We start from the raw sequence: 25,430 nt of genomic DNA, 5'->3' as shown, positions 1-25,430 counted from the left end.
GTGGATATAGTAGTGTTTTCTCTGATAATATGCATAATATTGCTGTAGTCTGTATATACTGTATGTATATACTGCAAATGGTTAATATATAGAAAAAATAGAACTCCAAAAAAAAAGAACTTTTTAAAAATAACTTCTGGTATTTTGGTCGCTAGGGGTTATTATTTTTCTTTCACATGGAGTAATTAAAAATTTATACTGCTCAAAAAATTCTGCAGTGAATAATAAGAAATGTACCTTAAACTATCAGATGCATTTCTTATTGAGGCTGCCACCTGAAACAATACAAAGAATTACTGGTGATTTAAAACTGATGAAACAGTAAATAAATAAAATTGTATTAATACCCACTAACATCTCATTGTTCCAAACAATAGTTGGAAATATTATTATCAAAGAGACACAACATAACTGTATCAGTTATTGAAGAAAATTATAAGTAAAAATTAACACTTCATTTCAGCACTTTGCTTTTAGCTTTGTAAATAATTATAAAGACACTGATTTATTTGAAAACAAATTTCCTGCTTGATACTTCAAACTTAAAAGCGTGGAACATCATTCACCTGCCATGCACATACAGTAAGGTGAAGTACCAGAGAAAAATGTAAAAAATCGGCCAATTTTTATTGATGAAACAGGTAAAGAAAAGAACTGAAAAAAGTTCTATCTGAACTGCTATTGAACGTATTTTTTTCACAACTGTAGCATTAAATATTATGCCATACTCTTGAGATAGCTCACTGCATGGAACGTCATCAAAGTTGTTAAATGTCACATCAGTTTCATCCACAGAGGAAATTATGGAGTACAGCATGACATGAAAGTTATACAAATTATTACATGAAGTGCTGTTATTTTATAGGCATATAAATGACAAAGATTCGTGTATTATCATAAATAGGAAATAAACAACATGGTTAACATGAGGACAGTGTCCTCTTCAAATGATTGAATGTGCTTTCATACATACAATGAATACAGATGAAGAATCAATGAGCATGTGGACAACTACAATAGCAGTAAAATAAGTGTTACTCGAGTCTAGCAGAAGACATTAAGATCAACAATAATCTAAAGATTCAGTCATGAAACCCAGAGATGATCACCTAATGAGAAACATGTCAGATTAAACAAACTATTTCACATTAACAGTAAAGACTGAGTCATCTCTAACAGCAAGGTGAATTAAGGTAACTAAATCAGTTAATTTTTTTCAAAAATAGCAACTGCACTGAAAATGAGTAATAACAAAGATAAGGGTACTGACAGTCAGATACCTCTAATCTCCTCACACTGATAATTACGGGAGATGTTTCCAGATTGCATCGTCATTGTCATCGTCCCACACATTAACTTATAAGATATAGTGTCTAAATTTAAAATTTTCTTCTTACTCCTATATCCTTCCCAATTTCTTTACATACACAATGTGATCAGAAGTATCCAAACACCCCCAAAAACATAGGTTTTTCATGTTAGGTGCATTGTGCTGCTACCTACTGGCAGGTACTCCATATCAGCAAACTCAGTAGTCATTAGACATCATGAGAGATCAGAATGGGGCACTCCGCAGAACCCATGCGCTTCGAACTTGGTCAGGTGATTGGGTATCACTTGTGTTGTATGTCTCTATGCCAGATTTCCACACTCCTAAACGTACCTGGGTCCACTGTTTCTGATGTGATAGTGAAGTGGAAACGTGAAGGGACACATACAGCTGATGTAAGGAGCGAAAACATTGGACGATTGAACAGTGTAAAATCGTTGTGTGGAGTGAAGAATCAAGGTACACAATGTGGTAACCTGATGGGTGTGTGTGTGTGTATGGCAAATACCTGGTGAACATCATCTGCCAGTGTGTGTAGTGCCAACAGTAAAATTCGGAGGTGGTTCTGGTGTTATGGTGTCATAATGTTTTTCATGGAGGGGGCTTGCATCCCTTGTTTTGCATGGCGCAATCACAGCACAGGCCTACATTGCTTCCCACTGTTTAAGAGCAATTTGGGGATGGCAATTGCAGCTTTCAACACGATCGGACACACCTGTTCATAATGCATGGCCTGTGGCGGAGTGGCTACACGACCATAACAAACCTGTAATGGACTGGCCTGCATAGAGACATGATGTGAATCCTTTAGAATACCTTTGGGATGTTTTGGAATGCTGACTTCATGCCAGGCATCACCGACCGACATCGATTACTCTCCTCAGTGCAAACACCTGTTGAGAATGGGTTGCCATTCCCCAAGAAACATTCCAGCACCTGATTGAACATATGCTTGCGATAATGAAACCTGTCACCATGAATAAGGATGGGCCAACACCATATTCAATACCAGCATTACTGATGGAGGGCGCCACGAATTTTTATGCCATTTTTCAGGCAGCTGTCTGGATACTTTTGATCGCATAGTGTATGTCCTCCGTGGTCTCTCTTGTGGTCTTCCAAATATTTATATCCATTTCTGTTTTCCATGTGTTGCTGTTTAAGTATGTTTCATGGTCTTTCTAGACTCTTTTTCGATTTATTATGTTATCTTGTGAGAGTCCAACTTCTTCTGTACCTATGATCCATTTTGAATTGCTTTTGCTAGTGCTTGCTACCTCAAAGATCTGCCTTGTGAGCCTGTCGACGGTCATCCTGTGATGCATCCACAGAATTTTATCCCTTTTTATCTATAGGTGTCCGTTATTGTTTCTGTCTATCTATAGACCTCTCTAAAGGGCCTCTTTATCCAAATTCGTTCACAGAAAACTGGTCCAAATATTTTCCTGAGAATTTTTCTTTCCTGCTTCTCAGTCAGTCATTTTTGTTTGACCATGAATCACAGTATTTTCTACAGTAAAGAGTTATTCCAGCAGTAGTTTTGCATTGACTAAAATAGATTTTTTGTTATGACAACTCCACATCAGTTGATAAGCTATTGAGCAAGAAACTCCTGAAGTTACGTTTGACAATAGGGAAGGATCTCCCTTTTGAAAGACTAAAGATTTTGTAACAGAAAGTCACCTATGTGAGTACTCTACAAACGTCCTGAAGTAGCCACGTTTGGCTGCTTTTAAATTGCTCTTTGAACTGACATGTGAGCATATAATGATGCTCCACCCAGATCTTCCTCTTTTCCCAGAATTCTTAGCTGGTGAAGGCTTCCTAAATTTCCTTTCCACGGGACTCACTATATCTGAAAACTATCTTGTACATTTATAAATCCTTTTTATACCTGCCACTATTATTGTTGTCATTACTACTGTTACCACCACCACCATTAGTGGCAGCAGCTGTAATTCTACTAGTACTGTCATCATTAACTTTATTAGTTCGTAGTCAGTATTACTTACTCACATTGCCACTTAGGACACTCAAATCATTTTAATACTTTTTGTCACATTATAGCTGTTGCTTCTTATGTAACTATGATGTATGTGTGAAACCCTGGTCCAATGCAGAACAGAACCTGATGGCCCTCGTCGGACTAGCATAATAAATAAATGCTGATTGGGTTATCTCTCCTGCATATTTAATGTATATATCTTGTGACACTTCCTCATACCAAGTTATAGTGGAGAGATTATCTGCAGGTTTCCCGTCAATTACTGAGTTTCCTCACATATGATTTGTAGACCAGTTTTCTGTGGCATTTTATGAAGCTTCTCCAGGACAAGTTTGGCTTCTCTACAGTTTCTTAGAACTGTTAGTGTCTATAAGAGCCATACACCTCATGTTGGTTCTCTGCTCTTTTTTAATTTCAATTTGGATTCCCTCATCTCCTTCCCTATGTCTTCATAACTTTATTCAGAATTATTTTAAATTGGAGGGGATTGTGGATCTCTGGCTGCACACTGTTGTGCATTTCAAATGCTTCTGAAATTTCTCCAATCAATTTACCATTTGAAGTTGTACCCATTAATGTCTGTTGGATAACTGCCACTGTTTTCCTGTCAAATTTGAATTCCTTTGAAGTACTGAATCAAGATTTTTTTCTATTAAATCATAAGCCTTTCTGACACTTGTCATAAGTTGTCACAGCATTTACACATCATCATCTTTGCAAAATTGACTTTGGTTCCCATATCTGTTCTCTACACGATTACCCTTTGCAAAATCGTGCCTTATACTCAACTATTAATGGGCCTACATGTTCATCCAGTTGACTTCACAGGGCTTTTTGAAGAATTTTGGACATAACAGGATGCAGTGAAATTCCCTGCAATTATTCAGATTGGTTTTATGTCATTTTTATGAAGAGGAACAATTAATGCACATTTCCACTCTTCAGTAATTTTTTTTCAATTTTACAAATGTTTAACATAATTCTGTCAGTTGCTTGTGTCAGATTACTGTTGTTCAGTATCTGTATCTGCATACTTCTGCTATAAGTTTCTGTTTCCGCTGATGACTTGTCATTTTCCAAAGTACTGATTTCCTTCAGTTCCTCAACTGATGATTTTTAATCTGAATTGTTTCGCCTCCAAAATCTAGTTCTTTCAGAGGCACACAGTCAAGAACTGAGTGAAAGTCATAGACTAAAATTGTTATTTTTATGTAGGTTATGAGTGACCAGTTTACATTCTTTTTTATAGCCTTGAACATTATTTTCTATACTTTCAAGAATTCCTGCCATTTTCTAGGGTTTGTTACTATTTAATATTTTCAATGCTAGTTCCCTCACATCTACTAGACTGTGATCATAGACAATGTTCCACTACCTGTGTTTTCTCCTCTTTTGTGGTTAGCATAATCTCATAATGGTTTTCAGTATGTCTGCAAGTTTCTTACAATTTATGGTGTATCAATAATTTGTTGAAAAATTTGTTACTCATAATACGAGTGTTAATGGATTAATGATGACTGATTTATTCATATGTGTTTATTTTCCGACAGGTTGAAATCTAATCTTTATATGCGGGAGACGTTGAAATGTCTAAAAAATTCCTTTCTTGTTCTTACACTGCGTATTTTTATATCCTTATTGGCTATAACAACAGAGTTTATCTGAAACACACACACAAAGCGGAGTTCAGAAAATTCAATTTTTGTAGCTTCTTCGCAGGTTTAAATTATGTGGTAGTGATTTTGATCTCATTTTCCCAGCTTTATCTCACGATTTTTATATATTCTCTTTTGAACTCCTGTTTTCCCAATTTTTTTTGTTGGAACATACGCATGCTTGACAATGTGACATCCCACCAGTCAGACACTGAAGCAATTCTGTGGCATGCTTTTAGATTTGCTACCATTAGCTTTGATTAGCACACAAATGTTATGGATATGGTTCAGCAACTCAGACAGGAATCCTTGGAGGGACGATGATGATCTTTTCGAGAGTCAATGTTGAGAAAATTTAAGGAACTGGCATTTGAGGCTCACTGCTGATGTAACTGTTGATCAGCGTGTATTGTAAGGAAACATAATAAAACATTGTTGGTCTAATTTGTATACTAATATTTGCCTATAATACAATGCATCACACTTTGTGTATCCTCCATAACTGTCAGAGACATACTGAGTTTTATTTTTCTATGTTTAATGTTTTTTCAGCTAATGTCTTTTGTTAATTTTGAAATCACCTGTTTGTGTATACTGAAATAGAAAACGTTTAATAGGATTTAGTGATGGTAATATTCCAGAAGACAGAGTTTAGGTGTGTACCAATAAATAGTGAGTTTTGGCATAACAATGGGAGGAGATCAATTATGTAAGGTTGCTGTTGGGCAGTATACAGTCATAGATCGTGAACTTGTAAACATAGTCAAATACTTTTTTCAGGTGTGCTGTGGATTTTAAAGATAGTGGACAAAATGGAACTAAAATTTATGCATTCCAGATTGATTTTCCACACAATAGCATGAAGGCAGCAACTTGGAAATGATGCAGAGGCACATTTACTAATGGAAAATTTTGTGAAGCACAATGCCAACAACTAAGTTAATAGTCCAAGGTGTCGATCTACCTCTTATTGTGAACTGATGTAATGTGGGAAAATATCAGAGCAGTGACAGTACAGGAAAACTTCTGCTAAATGAACTGATTTCAATATTGAACACATTCTCCAAAGCGAATACCATATGCAAAAACTACTATGCCTGTGCCCCATAGAAAATTGTTATTACACCATGCATATACAATGGAATGAAGCCAAACAAACAAATGCTTAATTTGGGAAGAGAAAATGTGATGCAGGAACCAGTTATGCCAGGTTCACTCTTTTTTATACAGGATGTTACAAAAAGGTACGGCCAAACTTTCAGGAAACATTCCTCACACACACAAAGAAAGAAAATATGTTATTTGGACATGTGTCTGGAAACGCTTACTTTCCATGTTACAGCTCATTTTATTACTTCTCTTCAAATCACATTAATCAGGGAATGGAAACACACAGCAACAGAACGTACCAGCATGACTTCTAACACTCTGTTACAGGAAATGTTCAAAATGTCCTCCGTTAGCGAGGATACATGCACCCACCCTTCCTGATACGTTGATGTAGCCCTGGAGAACGGCGTATTGTATCACAGCCGTCCACAATACGAGCACAAAGAGTCTCTACATTTGGTACTGGGGTTGCGTAGACAAGAGCTTTCAAATGCCCCACTCGCATCCGGGAGGATGACGGTTCAATCCCGTCTCCAGCCATCCTGATTTAGGTTTTCCGTGACTTTCCTAAATCGTTTCAGGCAAATGCCAGGATGGTTCCTTTGAAAGGGCACGGCCGATTTCCTTCCCCATCCTTCCCTAACCCGAGCTTGCACTTCATCTCTAATGACCTCGTTGTCGACGGGATGTTAAACAACACTAACTCCCCTTCAAATGCCCCCATAAATGAAAGTCAAGAGGGTTGAGGTCAGGAGAGCCTGGAGGCCATGGAATTGGTCCGCCTCTACCAATCCATCAGTCACCAAATCTGTTGTTGAGAAGCGTACCAACACTTCGACTGAAATGTGCAGGAGCTCCATCGTGCATGAACCACATGTTGTGTCGTACTTGTAAAGGCACATGTTCTAGCAGCACAGGTAGAGTATCCCATATGAAATCATGATAATGTGCTCCATTGAGCGTAGGAAGAAGAACATGGGGCCCAATCAAGACATCATGAACAATGCCTGCCCAAACGTTCACAGAAAATCTGTGTTGATGACGTGATTGCACAATTGCGTGCGGATTCTCGCCAGCCCACACATGTTGATTGTGAAAATTTACAATTTGATCACGTTGCAATGAAGCCTCATCCGTAAAGAGAACATTTGCACTGAAATAAGGATTGACACATTGTTGGATGAACCATTCGGAGAACTGTACCCGTGGAGGCCAATCAGCTGCTGATAGCGCATGCACACACTGTACATGGTATGGAAACAACTGGTTCTCCCGTAGCACTCTCCATAACTGACGAAACTAAAATGAGCTCAAACATGGAAATTAAGCATTTCCGGACACATGTTCACATAACATCTATTCGTTATTTGTGCGTGAGGAATGTTTCCTGAAAGTTTGGCTGTACCTTTTTGTAACACCCTGTGTACCATATCCGCTGTCCCTAGCATTTTTCCTTGAGTGGTATGCTTGCACAATCAACAGGCATAAATGTGCATGAGGGTCATTTACAGACAACAAAAGAAGACGAGAAATTGGGGCTGTTATGGAGGCAACAGACAGTTGCTTTTCCCTCACACTGCTTGCAAGCAAAAAAGAAAAGGAAATGACTAATAGTCGTGGAACATACCCACCGCCATGTACCATACAGTGTCTTGCATAGTATGTCTTCGGATTTACGTTTTTCAGTTTAAATGGTTCAAATGGCTCTAAGCACTATGCGTACGTTTTTCAGTCCTCTACCTTACATTCCCAAATGTTTGTTAGGTTTTATTCCTGTGAGAAGTTTATGAATCTAACCATCCACTTTCTCTTATGCAAGGTGGACAAAATTAATACAACAACATTTTATTTTACTGGATTAAGTTTTATGCTTCATACAAGGAGACCTTATCAAAGCTGTAAGTTGTGCCAAGAAGATAATTTATTTGGATCTGCTATGACTTCTATGGTGAGGTATCTGCATACGTCCAAGAGTTTTTCTGTGACTGACAAATCTGTGAGTAATTCAACATATACCATTGAGGTAGCCATACTGTAACTATTCTGAGATCAATCTGTCAACGGTGATCTGTCACATAAAAATAGCATCACACTTCGTACCTTTGGCAACTTTGAAAATTTCTAGTTCAAACTGACAAATATCAATGATTCACTGAAAAGATAAACCATGTCCAATGTATTCTGCAATCCGTTAATCATACGTTACTGGAGAGAGGAATATTTTTCAAATGATCTACACTCTCATGGTTTAAACTCATACGAACTGTTTAACATCCAGAAGGGTCACAGATAGTATGGTTAAACATATTGTTACACATTCCATTTGGATTCTATTCAGAACAATAAGCAAATAACAGTTGCTAATCCACATCAAGTGGAATATCACAAGAGTACTGTAAAGTTATTCATTGCACTTAGGTCAAGAAAACTCACAATCTGTGCCTGTTCCACAGTAATGCATTTCTTACATCAATTACACAAATACATTTTTATCACTCTACATGCAATAAATCAGAGATGGGAGTGCTTACAGTGTTCTCAGTTCCACCGACCTCCAAATTTAGTTCAGGATCCTCCTTGATAAAATCATTTGGCCGAGAGATTACCAAATTATCTTCAAGACACTGAAAGAGAGAAAATCTCAGTTAAAACTACTTGTACCCTTCTGTACTTATGACATGGCTCCCAATATTTCTTTTTTTATGAATATATCAGTTATTCTGCCAACATATATCACCATAATTTCACACTGTGCTATACTGCACTAATTTTACACATAATAAGTCAGTACATAGCGTACTTCATCGTGCTTACTGACCCTTATCCTTCATTTGGGAAGCTCACACTTTGCCCATAGCAAGAAAAATAGAGAGTGTGCTTACTCCGTGTGCATTAATGTAGTTGGACAGGAGAGGTGGCGAGCCTGAGAACTACAATGAAATGAATACCCCTAGCTGCATACAGGCATTGATATAAATGAATGGGACAGTTGAAAATAAGTGCCCCAACTGGGACTCGAATCTGGGATCTCCTGCATACATGGCAGATGCTGTATCCATTTGAGCCACTGAGAACACGGAGGATAGTGCAACTGCAGGGACTTATCTACTTATCTCTGGCATGCCTACTGTGAGACCCACATTCCCAACTTATTGTCCCGCACTATACTCATAGTGCCCCTGCCCATTATACTCATTACTCGCAGCTTTTGCCGATTCCCCGTAAGAGTTCAGGCACTCTTGGTGCATCCGCATAGAAGAAGACGGTCAAATGGCCAGTGAGCCTTGAAGATGGTATCTGTTCTTTTGTAAATGTCCGAAACAAGAAGTACGATCTTCATATACCCAAGAACTACGAGTAGCACTATCACTTGAGACTCAAGTTGACATGTAACAATGTGTGATTTAATAAATGGTCTCTAGCAGGGAAATCATGCCTTTCTGGACATAGGACCTTTTCTGTATTGTATCCCCTCATCCATCAATCCCTGTAGTTTGTAAATGGTGGAAAAAACCCTATATATGGTGGTGTTATTTTCAGATTATTAAATCAATACTCACTGCATGTATTATGTGAGGTAATGTGTAAAATACAAGCCTGAAATTAGGGCCGAGAAGTACTTAGTTTGTAGATGTGATAGTGTTGGTGGCAAAGGGACTGGATTGGTAAATGTGTCACCTTGTTGCTGTCTACCATTGAAAGCATGTTGTAAAGCTGTGTAATTATGTTTCTGTCACTTGGTGAATTAACAAGTCATCAGAAAGGTACTGCAGGTCTCTCACTATTAATTGAGTTAGTGATAGGGTGCTTAAATCTTTTACGTTTAGGGGTAAGTGGAACTTATTGCAGTTGTGAAATGGGCTGCACTGAGTGGACCTATGTACCATACATCCATAGTATATCTTCCAAGATGGGCGTGAGTATGTCTGATGGAATGGGACTGACCATATTCCATCTAGAACAGTAGTCTGTTGTAATGCATTGCTTGTCTTATGCTGAAATAACTTACGTTCTAGAACAGGTTACAAATCTCTGTTGCAGAGAAATGCAGTTTAAGACTCTGGGTCTCTTCAGATGTTGGTAAGCAAAAGCTGAAGAGGTGCATTTTGAAATCCCTGATGCCACGAAAAATATCCCAGAAAGGCATAGAAAAGACAAAGAAATTGACATTATCACATATATATTGATGGAGTGTTACAATTCCGACAGGCTCTTCAGTGTGGGGGACACTCACAGCTCCTCTGTTGAGATACGTTTTACGAAATACCTCACCAAACAACTACAACAAAGTACTTCCTTAACAAACTGAAAATATCTCCACTGTACAAACATGACAGTGAAGTTATTTTCGTCTACTCACACAGGCGAACTGGGCAATAAATGCTGGGGAGGTATAGTCTGCCTAAATTGAAAAGGAAGCAGCACTCATGGTGAAGGAATTTTCATCTCCCACAAGAAGGCTACAACTTCCATAAAGGATGACACAATCAATTTCCCCTCTAACAGCGTAGAACAGTCTGGAAAGATTTTCAGAGACTCTGTATGTGTTTCTTGTGTTAATGTCATTAGTAACTAATATCAGCTTTCCATTAAGTCTTGACGCATTCTGTGGAAAATAAATGGCCTCCTGGCATGTCTGCAGACTGTGGTAGTGAGCTCTTCATAGACACATTGTGGAAAGTTGTAATAACTTTGTGAGACACCGTTTGGTTGCTTCTTGTGACATAGTGGGGTAGATCGAATGGGGAATCACCACTTTTATCTTCAGTTTGCAGACCTGTGGTCATTAGACAAATGAACACAGCATTCCTTAACTTATCACCATAATTTACAGGTTTCCATACTGTTCTCACAATTTCTCGCTCTGTCACCACACCTGTTCAGTCCACGTATTGCATCCTCTATACCTTTTAAAGTTTTCTGTGAAATATTGTCATTACTGGCAATCTACAGCTTACAACAGTGGATATGAGTGAGACCATGATTTGATGTTATTTCTTGTAACATTATCATTATTTTTATGGTGTTACACACACGTAATATTTATATAGTATTCTCTCATTTTTCCTTTTCCAACTTTTATATGGGACTTATCTGCTATTCCTATGAAAACTGACAATCTTTATTACAGATAATAGTGATGCAGATGGTGGTTTCCATTCATTATACCAATGGTGATAATGCATACATGAGGTGCAAACAATTATGAAGAAAGTATCTGGTTGATCTGCAACCTGTGCCCAGTGACTGAAGTTTCTCACTTCCAGGAGATGACTTGAGATTTTTGTAAGAACTGAAAAAGTTTTCCAATATTAAATATTTCCTATGCCATTCCTAACACATCCCATTGTTCTTCCCCTCATTAGTGTGGTGTTAAAATTTTTTTTCAAATAACCAAGTGTTTCTTCCTCTCACATTATTTAGTGGTCTCACTGTGTTAAAAATCCACACAAGATTCCTGTGCATATAAAAAAAAAAAAATCAGCATTTTCTTATCTCATAAGGTATCAAATACATTCCTCTGTAGTTCTCTCATGCTCATATTATGCAGTGTTAAGGCATAAGGAGAGTCATCTGTACTGGATAGTGATGGCACAATTTAATTATTGTATAAAAGCAAGGAATACGAATTTGTTGCTTGCAGGTCATTTGTAATGCTGTTTATATTTTGTCACCCTATACCGGGAAAAGCTGCATGAATGGTCAGTCACATCTGGATACGAGTTCAAAGTGGTGCAGAGATTGTCAACTTCCTGTAAATGATCAGAAAAGTGACCAAACTGCTGAGGTCATCAGTCTGTTCAGAAATGTAAAACTGCACTTATATAACACACTTTGGTTCACTGGTAAAATGCAACTAGTCCACAAAGGAGATTGCTTATAAAACAGTTGTACAATTCATACTGCAAGCCTGCTCAGGTGTGTGGCACCTGCACCACCTATGACTATCACATCTGAGCACCACAAATGTTCACAAGTTTGTTTGACCCATGTGACAGTGTCATGCAGATGCTAAGAAACGAGACACATCGATGTTTTTAAGATAGATGCCAACTATCCTATGAAAGCCTAGTTACAGAGATATAAGTACCAGCTGTAAGTGATGAACCTAGAAATGTACTACATCCTATTACGTATCACTTTCCCAGCGAACGTAAAGACAAAATTTGACTAATTACAGCATGCACAAAGTCAAATGGCTCTGAACACTATGGGACTTAACTTCTGAGGTCATCACTCCCCTAGAACTTAGAACTACTTAAACCTAACTAACCTAAGGGCATCACACACATCCATGCCCGAGGAGGATTCGAACCTGCGACCGTAGCGGTCGCGCGGTTCCGGACTGTGGCGCCTAGAACCGCTCGGCCACCCAGGCCGGCTGCACAGAGTCAATTTCAAGGCCATTTTCCTGCACTCAGTTTGTGAATGGAATAGAAGAAGCCCTACTTACTGGTACAGTAGGAAGTACTATCTGCCGTATAAAATTCAGCAGATTCCAGAGTATAGATTTTTATGAGGACATGGCTGTAAATGCTCTTCACTCTTTTTCCATTTTTCCTTCCATTCACCTATAATAATACAACACAACATATCCACTGAGTTACACTACACTCCAAGTGCACTGAAAGGATGTTTGTTGTACTTGCAATCAGTAGACTACCCACCCCCTAAACCCTCTAGACTCAACCTATGCTAGTCCATATCCTCTACCCATATCCCGTTCCTTGCTCTCACTTCAACACACACACACACACACACACACACACACACACACACACACACACACACACACACTTCCAGTCCCTTCAGAGCAGTGGCATGTGAAGAACTACATGACATCCCCGGGGGCGCCGACACAACAGTCCAGGAGACACAACAGTCCAGGAGACGCAACAGTCCAGGAGACGCAACAGTCCAGGAGACGCAACAGTCCAGGAGACGCAACAGTCCAGGAGACGCAACAGTCCAGGAGACGCAACAGTCCAGGAGACGCAACAGTCCAGGAGACGCAACAGTCCAGGAGACGCAACAGTCCAGGAGACGCAACAGTCCAGGAGACGCAACAGTCCAGGAGACGCAACAGTCCAGGAGACGCAACAGTCCAGGAGACGCAACAGTCCAGGAGACGCAACAGTCCAGGAGACGCAACAGTCCAGGAGACGCAACAGTCCAGGAGACGCAACAGTCCAGGAGACGCAACAGTCCAGGAGACGCAACAGTCCAGGAGACGCAACAGTCCAGGAGACGCAACAGTCCAGGAGACGCAACAGTCCAGGAGACGCAACAGTCCAGGAGACGCAACAGTCCAGGAGACGCAACAGTCCAGGAGACGCAACAGTCCAGGAGACGCAACAGTCCAGGAGACGCAACAGTCCAGGAGACGCAACAGTCCAGGAGACGCAACAGTCCAGGAGACGCAACAGTCCAGGAGACGCAACAGTCCAGGAGACGCAACAGTCCAGGAGACGCAACAGTCCAGGAGACGCAACAGTCCAGGAGACGCAACAGTCCAGGAGACGCAACAGTCCAGGAGACGCAACAGTCCAGGAGACGCAACAGTCCAGGAGACGCAACAGTCCAGGAGACGCAACAGTCCAGGAGACGCAACAGTCCAGGAGACGCAACAGTCCAGGAGACGCAACAGTCCAGGAGACGCAACAGTCCAGGAGACGCAACAGTCCAGGAGACGCAACAGTCCAGGAGACGCAACAGTCCAGGAGACGCAACAGTCCAGGAGACGCAACAGTCCAGGAGACGCAACAGTCCAGGAGACGCAACAGTCCAGGAGACGCAACAGTCCAGGAGACGCAACAGTCCAGGAGACGCAACAGTCCAGGAGACGCAACAGTCCAGGAGACGCAACAGTCCAGGAGACGCAACAGTCCAGGAGACGCAACAGTCCAGGAGACGCAACAGTCCAGGAGACGCAACAGTCCAGGAGACACAACAGTCCAGGAGACACAACAGTCCAGGAGACACAACAGTCCAGGAGACACAACAGTCCAGGAGACACAACAGTCCAGGAGACACAACAGTCCAGGAGACACAACAGTCCAGGAGACACAACAGTCCAGGAGACACAACAGTCCAGGAGACACAACAGTCCAGGAGACACAACAGTCCAGGAGACACAACAGTCCAGGAGACACAACAGTCCAGGAGACACAACAGTCCAGGAGACACAACAGTCCAGGAGACACAACAGTCCAGGAGACACAACAGTCCAGGAGACACAACAGTCCAGGAGACACAACAGTCCAGGAGACACAACAGTCCAGGAGACACAACAGTCCAGGAGACACAACAGTCCAGGAGACACAACAGTCCAGGAGACACAACAGTCCAGGAGACACAACAGTCCAGGAGACACAACAGTCCAGGAGACACAACAGTCCAGGAGACACAACAGTCCAGGAGACACAACAGTCCAGGAGACACAACAGTCCAGGAGACACAACAGTCCAGGAGACACAACAGTCCAGGAGACACAACAGTCCAGGAGACACAACAGTCCAGGAGACACAACAGTCCAGGAGACACAACAGTCCAGGAGACACAACAGTCCAGGAGACACAACAGTCCAGGAGACACAACAGTCCAGGAGACACAACAGTCCAGGAGACACAACAGTCCAGGAGACACAACAGTCCAGGAGACACAACAGTCCAGGAGACACAACAGTCCAGGAGACACAACAGTCCAGGAGACACAACAGTCCAGGAGACACAACAGTCCAGGAGACACAACAGTCCAGGAGACACAACAGTCCAGGAGACACAACAGTCCAGGAGACACAACAGTCCAGGAGACACAACAGTCCAGGAGACACAACAGTCCAGGAGACACAACAGTCCAGGAGACACAACAGTCCAGGAGACACAACAGTCCAGGAGACACAACAGTCCAGGAGACACAACAGTCCAGGAGACACAACAGTCCAGGAGACACAACAGTCCAGGAGACACAACAGTCCAGGAGACACAACAGTTAGGAGACTAATTTTGACACGACGCATATGGGAGCTATACACATGGGACCTCAGCACCAGGTGCTTGTAATTAAAGAGCAGCTACTTGCACAGGTTCAGTATGGAATTCGATTATCATACCCCAAAGCAAAACTTGGTAGCTGCATTAATGGGGGAACTGGATGACACTGGAAAAAGCCAATTCCGACTTTGGACACCCCAGTGCAAAATTTGACACTGTACACTGTTTGTCTGACACTATGACATACATGCTGCCATTTGACAATCCATAACATGAGTGAACAGTGTGGCTATCAAGTGAGACCATGGGCTGTTAGTGAAACAGTTTTCTGTTAAGAGCAGGAATTACAGTGCTGCACTGACACAGTAAGGTCTGCGGAGAGGACCAATGTCATTAAACGGTTTAAAGGATATGATAATGAAATTATAAAACATAAGTGAGCTTGGTGCAGCATCTGGAAGAGGGAGGCACCCTATCTGGATGGAGTTGTTGACTGCTGTAACTGACCATGTGGCCATGTCCCTGATAGGGCTAACGTTCGTATTGTGTCATGAGAACTGTTCATTCCACAGTGTGGCGTGGAGTATCTGACTGACACTTTTATTGATCCCTGTATCATAATGTCATTTTTTTGTTTTTTGCTTTGTTTTGATTGAGTCAGTTTGGCTGGACCACCAGAGTGCCTATCATATGTGCTGCTGCAGATAAGGTGAGTACACCGTTTGTTTGCAAAATGTATTTACAAGCATCAAACAGCAGCGATTTATTTTCAGTTATCTTTGTGGATACAGTTTACTTTCTAATTTCTTGCATGTCTGAATACTTACCAGGCATAGTCTAGCATCCTAATAACTGGGCAGTTTACAGTTTTTCCATCTTTGGTATGAATAGGGACTGACTGCTCTGTTCAGATTTGAGCCTAGTTGGTGACTTAGCAAACAGCTCCAGGTGGTGTTGGCTTCGGCCACACAGCTTCAGGCTGTTGCCAATGGGCATCACTATAGAAGGCTAGACATCTACTATGTCCCACACATCTCCCGATTGGTCAACTACTGTGGCCCTTCTCGGAACTGCCTGCACTGGAGCTGACCCCTCACCTGTAATCGAATCATAAGTAGCTCCAGCAAAAGAATTTCTGAGGGGCTGATCAGAGTTCCACCCCAGATAGTATGACAAACAAGTTCTGGGAGCTATTTGTAGCTGACGAAATTCCTGAGCCAGGTGAAGACATTCCTCTTTTCCAGAACAAGCTTCTAGGTCCACAACATCTGGGCATTCACAGGGGAAGGGGGGGGGGGGGTGTTACTGGTATTTGGGAGTTCCAACATTAGGGGATATGGCTGCTGAGGAGGGGAAGGAATCCATTGTGCACTGTGCACATATAAGGAAGAATTTTGGGAGGCATTATCCTAGATGGGGAATTGATGCTTCGAGATACCATGAAAAACAAAGTGTGCTGCCAAGTGCTGGTAGTGGCTCATGTTTGAACTAAAAAGATGTCTTGCATTGGATTGGAAGAGATTCTCTATGGTTTTGAGTGGCTAGCTGAAGTAGTGAAGACCAAGTCTTGGTTGTGAGATGAAGGCAGAGCTCGCCATCTGTAGCATCGTATGCATAACCAACTGTGGTCCTTGGGTAAAGAGGCCAGTGGATGGCTCGAATCAAGGGTCCAGATGGTTCTGCAACCAAGTACGCAGAAGATTCCTTGACTTGCTCCATAGGGTGGTGGGTTTCTGGGTTCTGCTTAATAAGTCAGGAGTCCACTATACACAGGAAGTGGCACCTGTGTGAAGGGAACTGGGCAGTATTTTTAGGTTCCTGTGGAAGGAACGTGTTCTTACAAACTGCTAGTGAGAAAATTCAGATAACCTGCTTATGCAACAGACTGTACAACGATACATTGCCACCAACATACATCTCAGAAGGCTTAAGAAGACAGGATAAAAAAATGAGGGCTCTTATGGAAGCATATAGCCAGTTAATTCTCCATCATTCCAGTTGCAAGTGAGACACAATGTTAATGATCATTGGTGGCCTAAGGTATCATCCATCATGCACTGTATGTTGGCTGAAGAAATATATATCTAGTTGTAGATAAATGTGAAGATTCGGGGGCTCTACCAAATAGTGACTAAAAGCATCATATATTGGCTAGCCGGATTGAAGCTAGGTTGGCTTATAACCCTCTCAAAACTCACAAACTTACTCAAGGGGTCTGCACCTGGGATTATTCAAAAGGAAATCACTTTTGACATGAGTTAGCATTGACCCACTCAGGAGTCACCACACATGGTGCAACCAGTTAGGTTTCTGTGAATAACTTGCCTAATGAATGAAAAACATGATAAATTTAGACAGCGTTGCTTATGCAGTGCAGCAACCTGATGCTAACTTTGATCCAAACAACTATCAATATCACATTAACATCTGTTTATTGTTATCTGTTTCGGCTTTTGTTAAAACCATCTTCAGACTTAACGCCCCCTATGGCTGGTGCTGGCAACTGATCAGTTCTTCACAATACCATGATCATGCACAGCACCAGCCATAGCGGTTCAAAAAATTTGAGGATGGCTTTAACATAATATGAAACTGGTAACAATAAACTAATGTTATGGCAATCTTGACTGCTGTTTTAATCAATGAAAAACATTATCTCGTTTACTACATTTTTATTAAAAACGGCCAGTTTTGGATTAAATGGCCGGTCATCTCCAGATCTAGGTTGGTGTAAGGAAGAATGACGTGCAACAATACAAAAAATTATTTGAGTACCACTATAACGCTGACTCTTACAATTATACTGCAAATGGCATTAAAACATGAAATTATTTGTTCTTGTTTCAGCCAGGTGTAGTTTGTCACTGGTGCTAAAAATGTAACATAAAACAGTGTTACACAAAGTAAAACTGCACAAGATACACATTTGTCAACAACCATAAAATCAGAAGTACTGACAATAACAACAAGATGATTTTACGTAGCTGGAAAGAGGGGTGTCTCGATTGCTTGAAGAGCAGCAAATTTATACTTCCAAAAGAAAAGAGTATTAATGAACAAAACATATTTTCCTACACCACTTATTTATATTTATGACAATGTTCTCCAGTAAACATACTATCTCCAGTGGCTCACTACTCCCATCAATGTGGATTTTTTGCATGTCTGCCAGCCATGGAAAGGTGGTGGTTGGTGCAGACTGTGACCTGCATAAACACACAGGTGCGATTTGTCACACAAACTGCTGTGGCATGTAGTACACCTCTGTGGCCATTCTCTTTCCCCTCACTATTATCTTGCAACTGTATCAATATGTACTGTAATTATTTTCTAAAACACAGATGTTTTTATAACCAGATTCAGTTTCCTACTTAAATCAGATTTTCAAGTAACAATCCTTTATTCTAAAAAGGATAAGTTCTTCCAATTGTGTTTTAAGAAATGAAGCATCAGAACAATACAGATCTGATGTGTGTTTTAAAAGTACGATTCCTATCTCACAAAATATATAAACATACACAGAAACATACACTTTACAGTAAGATTGTTTCTCACATGTGTGGTTTCACTTTTATCATGGGAGACACATTGTTTCAAATTTCAGGATCTTTTCAATATCATTGCAAGAATTTCATCTTATGCCACAACCATGACACTGAAAGTGAGTTAGCTGTTCCAGTATTACATTATTTATAACAATTTTTGATCTGATATATGATTTTTCCCTTGACTACCTTAACACTTGTTTTCTTAGTGGAGATTTTCATGTGACATTCAGAAGCCAACAAATTAAGATGATAGACAGCCCTCTGAAGATTCTATTCATTTTCTTCTATTTTTATGAATCATATGGATATGAGCAGGGAACATAGTTGCAGAAATGAAGACATTAGGAATAAATTGCAAGTTGATTCAATGCACACGAAATGGAAATAGATGGTGGGAACATGTAGATAGAATGCCTGAAAGCAACTTCCTAAACTAATTCATGATTACAAACCACAAGGGACAAGAAAGAGGTGAAGATAACAGAAGGGATTGCAAGAACATGTTGACCAGCAGAGGTGAAATCACCTAACACATGATGGGAGAAGAACAAAAGGAAGAATCATGTAGTGCATTGTACACAATCTAATGTATTAGATCAACATAATTTCTCTTTACAGGTAATGAACTTGAGAACCCGATCGGCTGAGGGCATGTCATCTGCTAAAATGGAAGATGTATCAGGCGACAGCTGTAGACGGGCGCGTAACAGAGTAAAATAGAGGCACTCAAGTAAAAGGCGTCTCACTGTCCACAGCTGAGAGCAATGTGGGTACAGCGGGGGAGGATCGCCACTTACAAGATGTCTATGTCAAAAGACAGTGCCCTGTCCGGAGTCTAGTTAAAATTACCTCCTCGTGACGACAAGTTCGGGAGGAAGAGGTCCAAGCACAAGGAAGAGCTGTCACGTCCCTCAATTTATTATTGGGAAGTGTACACCAATGTGCTTGCCATAAAAGAGCAACACGACGACATAAAACACTCTGTAGATCGGCGAAGGGAACCATGCGAACAGCAGGCTGAAGAAGAGAGACTGCAGCCTTGGTCGCTATATTGGCCGCCTCATTTCCACGGATATGAACATGTCCTGAGATCCAGAGGAACGCCACAGAAATGCCCCCCCCCCCCCAAGTGGAGCAAGTGGAGGCAGTCCTAAATCTGGTGGATCGGAGGGTGGACAGGGTAGAGAGCTTGAAGACTGAGGAAAGAGCTGAGCGAATCTGAGCATATAATGTATTGTACACGGTGATGGCGATGGATGTATTAGACAGCCTGGAGAACAGCGTGAACCTCCGCAGTAAAAACCGAACACTGGTCGGGAAGCCAAAATCGATTAGGCATGTCGCCAACAGTATAGGCAATCCCAGCACCAAATGATGTTTTCGATCCATCAGTGTAAATAGATGTGGCATCCTTCATTTGCGCACACAGAGCGGCAAATGCCCGACGATAAACGAGAGAAGGTGTACCATCCTTGGGAAACTGACAAAGGTCTCAGAGCAGGCAGGTCTGTGGGCGGAACAAGGCAGTGCTGTACACCAAGTTGTCAAGAAAGTCTTAGGAAAGTGGAAGGAAAGAGAACGTAGCAGTTGACGGAAGCGGACTCCTGGTGGTAGTAGAGAGGAAGGGCGGCCTGCGTATCCTAAATCCAGGGCGGCGTCGAAAAAAGGTCATAGGCCAGATTAGCAGGCATGCAAGACAGATGGCTAGAATAGCGACTCAGAAGGACAGCACGCCGATTGGACAGTGGAGGTTCAGCAGTCTCAGCATAAAGGTTTTCCACAGGGTTGTTGTAAAAAGCTCCAGATGCTAAACGCAATCCACGGTGGTGGACAGAGTCTAGATGCCGAACAATAGACTGCCGTGCAGAGTAGTAAACTATGCTTCCATAGACCAATTTCGAGCGCACTAAGGCGCGATAGTAGCGGAGAAGGACCACTCAGTCCACTCCCCAGGAGGTACCGTTCAGGACACGAATGGTGTTGAGGGATCGCAGACAGTGAGCTGAAAGATAGTAAACGTGGGAGGACCAGCACAGTTTTCTGTCAAACTTAAGACCCAATAATTAAGTGACGTCTGCGAGCAGAAGGTTGACAGGGCCTAGATGTAGGGGAGGTGGAAGGAACTCTGCACAAGTCCAAAAATTGACACAAACGGTCTTACTGGGAGAAAAGCGGAAGCCGGTTTCGATGCTCCAAGAGTGGAGACCATCGAGACATCCTTGAAGACATCGTTCAAGAAGGCTAGTCCGTTGAGAGCTGTAGTAAATCGCAAAATCGTCCATAAAGAGGGAGCCCGAGACATCGGGAAGCAGACAATCCATAATTGAATTTATGGCAATGGCAAACAGCACAACATTTAGCACAGAGCCCTGGGGTACCTCGTTTTCTTGAGAGAAAGTACGGGAGAGGTGTTAACCTGCATTTTAAATGTGCGCTCTCCCATAAATTCAAGAATAAAAAGGGGCAGCCGACCTCGAAAGCCCCAACAGAACAGTGTGCGGAGTATGCCTATCCTCCAAGAGGTATCATATACGCTCTCCAGGTCGTAACATATTGCTACTGTTTCGCGTTTCCTGAGAAAATTGTTCATGATGTAAGTGGAGAGAGCAACAAGATGGTCGACTGCAGATCGATGCTTTCGGAAACCGCATTGGGCAGGTGTTAGAAGGCTTCAGGACTCGAGCCAACACACTAAACAGCAATTCACCATACGCTCCAAAACCTCACGTAGACTACTTGTTAAAGAAATGGGGCTATAGTTAGATGGGAGATGTTTATCCTTTCCAGGTTTCGGAACAGGAACGACGATAGCTTCCCGCCATCTTCTGGGAAAAGTACTGTCGGTCCAAATTCGATAATAAAGGTGAAGGAGGTAGCGCAGACTAAGGTATCATAAATATAGCAACATTTGGATGTGAATTCCATCCAGTCCTTGGGCGGAGGTGCGAGAAGAAGAGAGTGTGTGTGTTGGAGTTCCCGCATGGAGAGAACAGTATTATAGCTTTCGCTATTTTGAGAGGAGAGAGCAAGAGGTCGCACTTCCGCTGCACGTTTCTTCTGGAGAAAGGCTCGTGGGTAATTTGAAGAGCTCGAAAGTGTTGACCCAATGAGTTAGAAATGCGACGACGTCCACCAAGGTATCATGCACGACAATGAGCTCAGAGATCAGGGAGAGACTAGGTGCGCCAGACAACCGTCGAATTCAACTCCAAACTTCAGAGGAGGTAGTGAAGGTGTTAAAGAGCGAGTAAAAAAAGTCCCAGCTTGCCTTCTTGCTATCGCGGACGGTATCGCGCACGTAACTGCTTATAGTGGATACACTTGGCCAAAGTAGGATGGTGGCGGGAAACGCTAAGAGCGCGTCGCCGCTCACGTATAGCGTCACTGCATGACTCGTTCCACCAAGGAACTAGGAGGCCCGAGGGCAAATTGGAGGTGCAAGGTATTGAATGATACGTGGCTGTAAGAATAACTTCTGTAATATGAGTGACCTGTTCGTTGACGCTGGGAAAGTGACGGTCATCGAATGTTGCTGAGACGAAAAAAGTGTCCAATCGGCTTGGGCAAACTTCCAGCGTCTCGGGCACATAGATGGCAGTTGTGGCTGCAGTTTAAGGACACATGGAAAATGGTCACTCGAGTGTGTATAAGCAAGAGCGAACCATTCCAAGCGCTGAGCTAGCTGAACAGTACCGCCCAAAAGGTCCAAATGAGAGACATTTGTCGTGGAGGCAGACAAAAACGTAGGGTCCCCAGTGTTGAGGCAAACTAGATCCGCTTGGTGGAAGACATCAATCAATTGGGAGCCTTGTGGACAAGGACGCGGAGATCTCCGAATCGGGTGGTGGGTATTGAAGTCCCCAACCAGCAAATAGGGGGGTGGGGGGGGGGGGCGGGAGCTGACCAAGGATATGAAGGCGATCACCTCTTGCCATCGGTGTGGACGATGGAATGTATCGGTACAAAGAGAGAAGAAGTATCCAGAAAGGGAAAGACGGACAGCAACAGCTTGGAAGGAACTGTTTAAGGGGATTGGGTGATAATGGACAGTATAATGGAGAAGAATCTTGATTCCTCCATGTGCTGGAGTGCCATCAACAGAGGAGAGACCAAACCGGACTGACTGGAAATGAGGGGAAAAAAGTTATCATGGGGATGCAGCTTCGTTTCCTGAAGACAGAAGATGACCGGCGAGTAGGATCGTAAGAGGATCGACAATTCATCCAGATTTGCTCTAATGCCGTGGATATGCCAATGGATAATGGACATGGGGGGACAGAAAAGGGAAGCATCTTATCATGGTGGCTCTCAACTCAACGACTGCTTAGGGCCGGTGGCCAACAGCGTGGAACGGCATTCAGCCAAAGGCAGAAGATCCTGATCCATAGGTTGTTTGGGAGCAGCTCCTGCCACCAGCGATCGGCCGGTTGATCGGCTCTGGCGACACGGAAAATGGCCGAGGGCGGTTACCGCCAGGTGGCGCTGTAGATGAGACACGCTGTGGCGGAGGAGGAGAGGAACTACGTTTCTTATGAGCCTTCTTGGAAACGGGACGTTGAGATGAGGGAGGAATCGAAGGTTGGGAAGTCAGGGTACATAAAAAATCTTCACGAGTAGGCTCCTTTTTGAATGCCGGATATCTGATTTTGGGACTCACGATTCAGCAGAGGATGAAGGGCGAGTCGTAGAGTGAGCAGGTGATAGTGGGGAGGTCGAATGGACGACCTTTGCGCTGGCCGATCCGACGATCGTGGCACTAAAGGTGAGATCACAAGTCTGCATCTACATCTACATGATTACTCTGAAATTCACATTTAAGTGCTTGGCAGAGGGTTCATCGAACCACAATCATACTATATCTCTACCATTCCACTCCTGAACAGCGCGCGGGAAAAATGAACACCTAAACCTCTCTGATCGAACACTGATTTCTCTTCTTTTATTTTGATGATCATTCCTACCTATGTAGGCTGGGCTCAACAAAATATTTTCGCATTCGGAAGAGAAAGTTGGTGACTGAAATTTCGTAAATAGATCTCGCCGCGACGAAAAACGTCTTTGCTTTAATGACTTCCATCCCAACTCGCTTATCATATCTGCCACACTCTCTCCCTTATTACGTGATAACACAAAACGAGCTGCCCTTTTTTGCACCCTTTCGATGTCCTCTGTCAATCCCACCTGGTAAGGATCCCACACTGTGCAGCAATATTCTAACAGAGGACGAACGAGTTTAGTGTAAGCTGTCTCTTTAGTGGACTTGTTGCGTCTTCTAAGTGTCCTGCCAATCAAACGCAACCTTTGGCTCGCCTTCCCCACAACATTATCTATGTGGTCTTTCCAACTGAAGTTGTTCGTAATTTTAACACCCAGGTACTTAGTTCAATTGACAGCCTTGAGAACTGTACTATTTATCGAGTAATCGAATTACAACGGATTTCTTTTGGAACTCGTGTGGATCACCTCACACTTGTTATTTAGCGTCAACTGCCACTTCCACACCATACAACAATCTTTTCTAACTCGCTTTGCATCTGACACTGGTCTTCGGATGACCTTACTAGACGGTAGACTACAGCATCAGCTGCGAACAACCCAAGAAAACTCATCAGTTTGTCACCTAGGTCATTTATATAGATCAGGAACAGCAGAGGTCCCAGGACGCTTCCCTGGGGAACACCCGATATCACTTCAGTTTCACTCAATGATTTACCGTCTATTACTACGAACTGTGACCTTCCTGACAGGAAATCACGAATCCAGCCGCACAACTGAGACGATACCCCATAGGCCCGCAGCTTAATTAGAAGTCGCTTGTGAGGAACGGTGTCAAAAGCTTTCTGGAAATCTAGAAGTACAGAATGAACCTGAGATCCCCTGTCGATAGCGGCCTTTTCTTTGTGCGAATAAAAAGCTAGTTGTGTTGCACAAGAACGATGATTTCTGAAACCATGCTGATTACGTATCAATAGATCGTTCCCCTGGAGGTGATTCATGACGTCTGAATACAGTATATGCTCCAAAACCCTACTGCAAACCGACCGCAATGATATAGGTCTGTAGTTCGATGGATTACTCATACTACCCTTCATAAACACTGGTGCGACCTGCGCAATTTTCAGATCTGTAGGTACAGATTTATCAGTGAGCAAGCGGTTGTATATGATTGCTAAGTAGGGAGCTATTCTATCAGCATAATCTGAAAGGAACCTAATCGGTGTACAATCTAGACCTGAAGACTTGCACGTATCAAGCGATTTGAGTTGCTTCACAACCACTAAGGTATCTACTTCTAAGAAACTCGTGCTAGCAGCTGTTCGTGTTTCAAATTCTGGAATATTACATTCTTCCCTGGTGAAGGAATTCCGGAAAACTGCGTTTAGTAACTCCGCTTTAGCGGCACAGTCGTCGGTAACAGTACCATCGGCACTGCACAGAGAAGGTATTGACTGCGTCTTGCCGCTTGTGTACTTTACATACGACCAGAATTTCTTCGGATTTTTAACCTAACTTCGAGACAATGTTTCGCTGTGGAACCTATTAAAGGCATCTCGCATTTAAGTCCGTGCCAAATTTCGCTCGTCTGTAAATTTTAGCCAATCTTCGGGATTTCGCGTTCTTCTGAACTTCCATTGCTTTTTCCATTGCCTCTGCAACAGCGTTCTGACCTGTTTTGTGTACCATTGGGGATCAGTTCCATCTCTTATCAATTTATGAGGTATCAATCTCTCAATTGCTGTTGCTACTGTATCTTTGAATTTGAGCCACATCTCGTCTACATTAGCATTG

General features: G+C 42.4%; 1 protein-coding gene across 1 annotated transcript in view; it reads right to left on the bottom strand.

Moving 5' to 3' along the window:
* Positions 1–25,430, bottom strand: part of LOC126426473 (uncharacterized) — a 181,613-nt gene that overhangs the window by 97,014 nt on the left and 59,169 nt on the right. Inside the window, exons 5-6 of the mRNA XM_050088385.1 lie at positions 8,653–8,724; positions 200–275 (exon numbers count right to left, since the gene is read on the bottom strand). Coding sequence (XP_049944342.1) covers positions 200–275; positions 8,653–8,724 — 148 coding nt within the window. The remainder of the gene's footprint in view (positions 1–199; positions 276–8,652; positions 8,725–25,430) is intronic.

The sequence above is a fragment of the Schistocerca serialis genome, chromosome 11 (assembly GCF_023864345.2).
Source record: "Schistocerca serialis cubense isolate TAMUIC-IGC-003099 chromosome 11, iqSchSeri2.2, whole genome shotgun sequence".
Classification (NCBI taxonomy): Eukaryota; Metazoa; Arthropoda; class Insecta; order Orthoptera; family Acrididae; genus Schistocerca; species Schistocerca serialis.
This window is presented reverse-complemented; position numbering and strand designations above follow the sequence as displayed.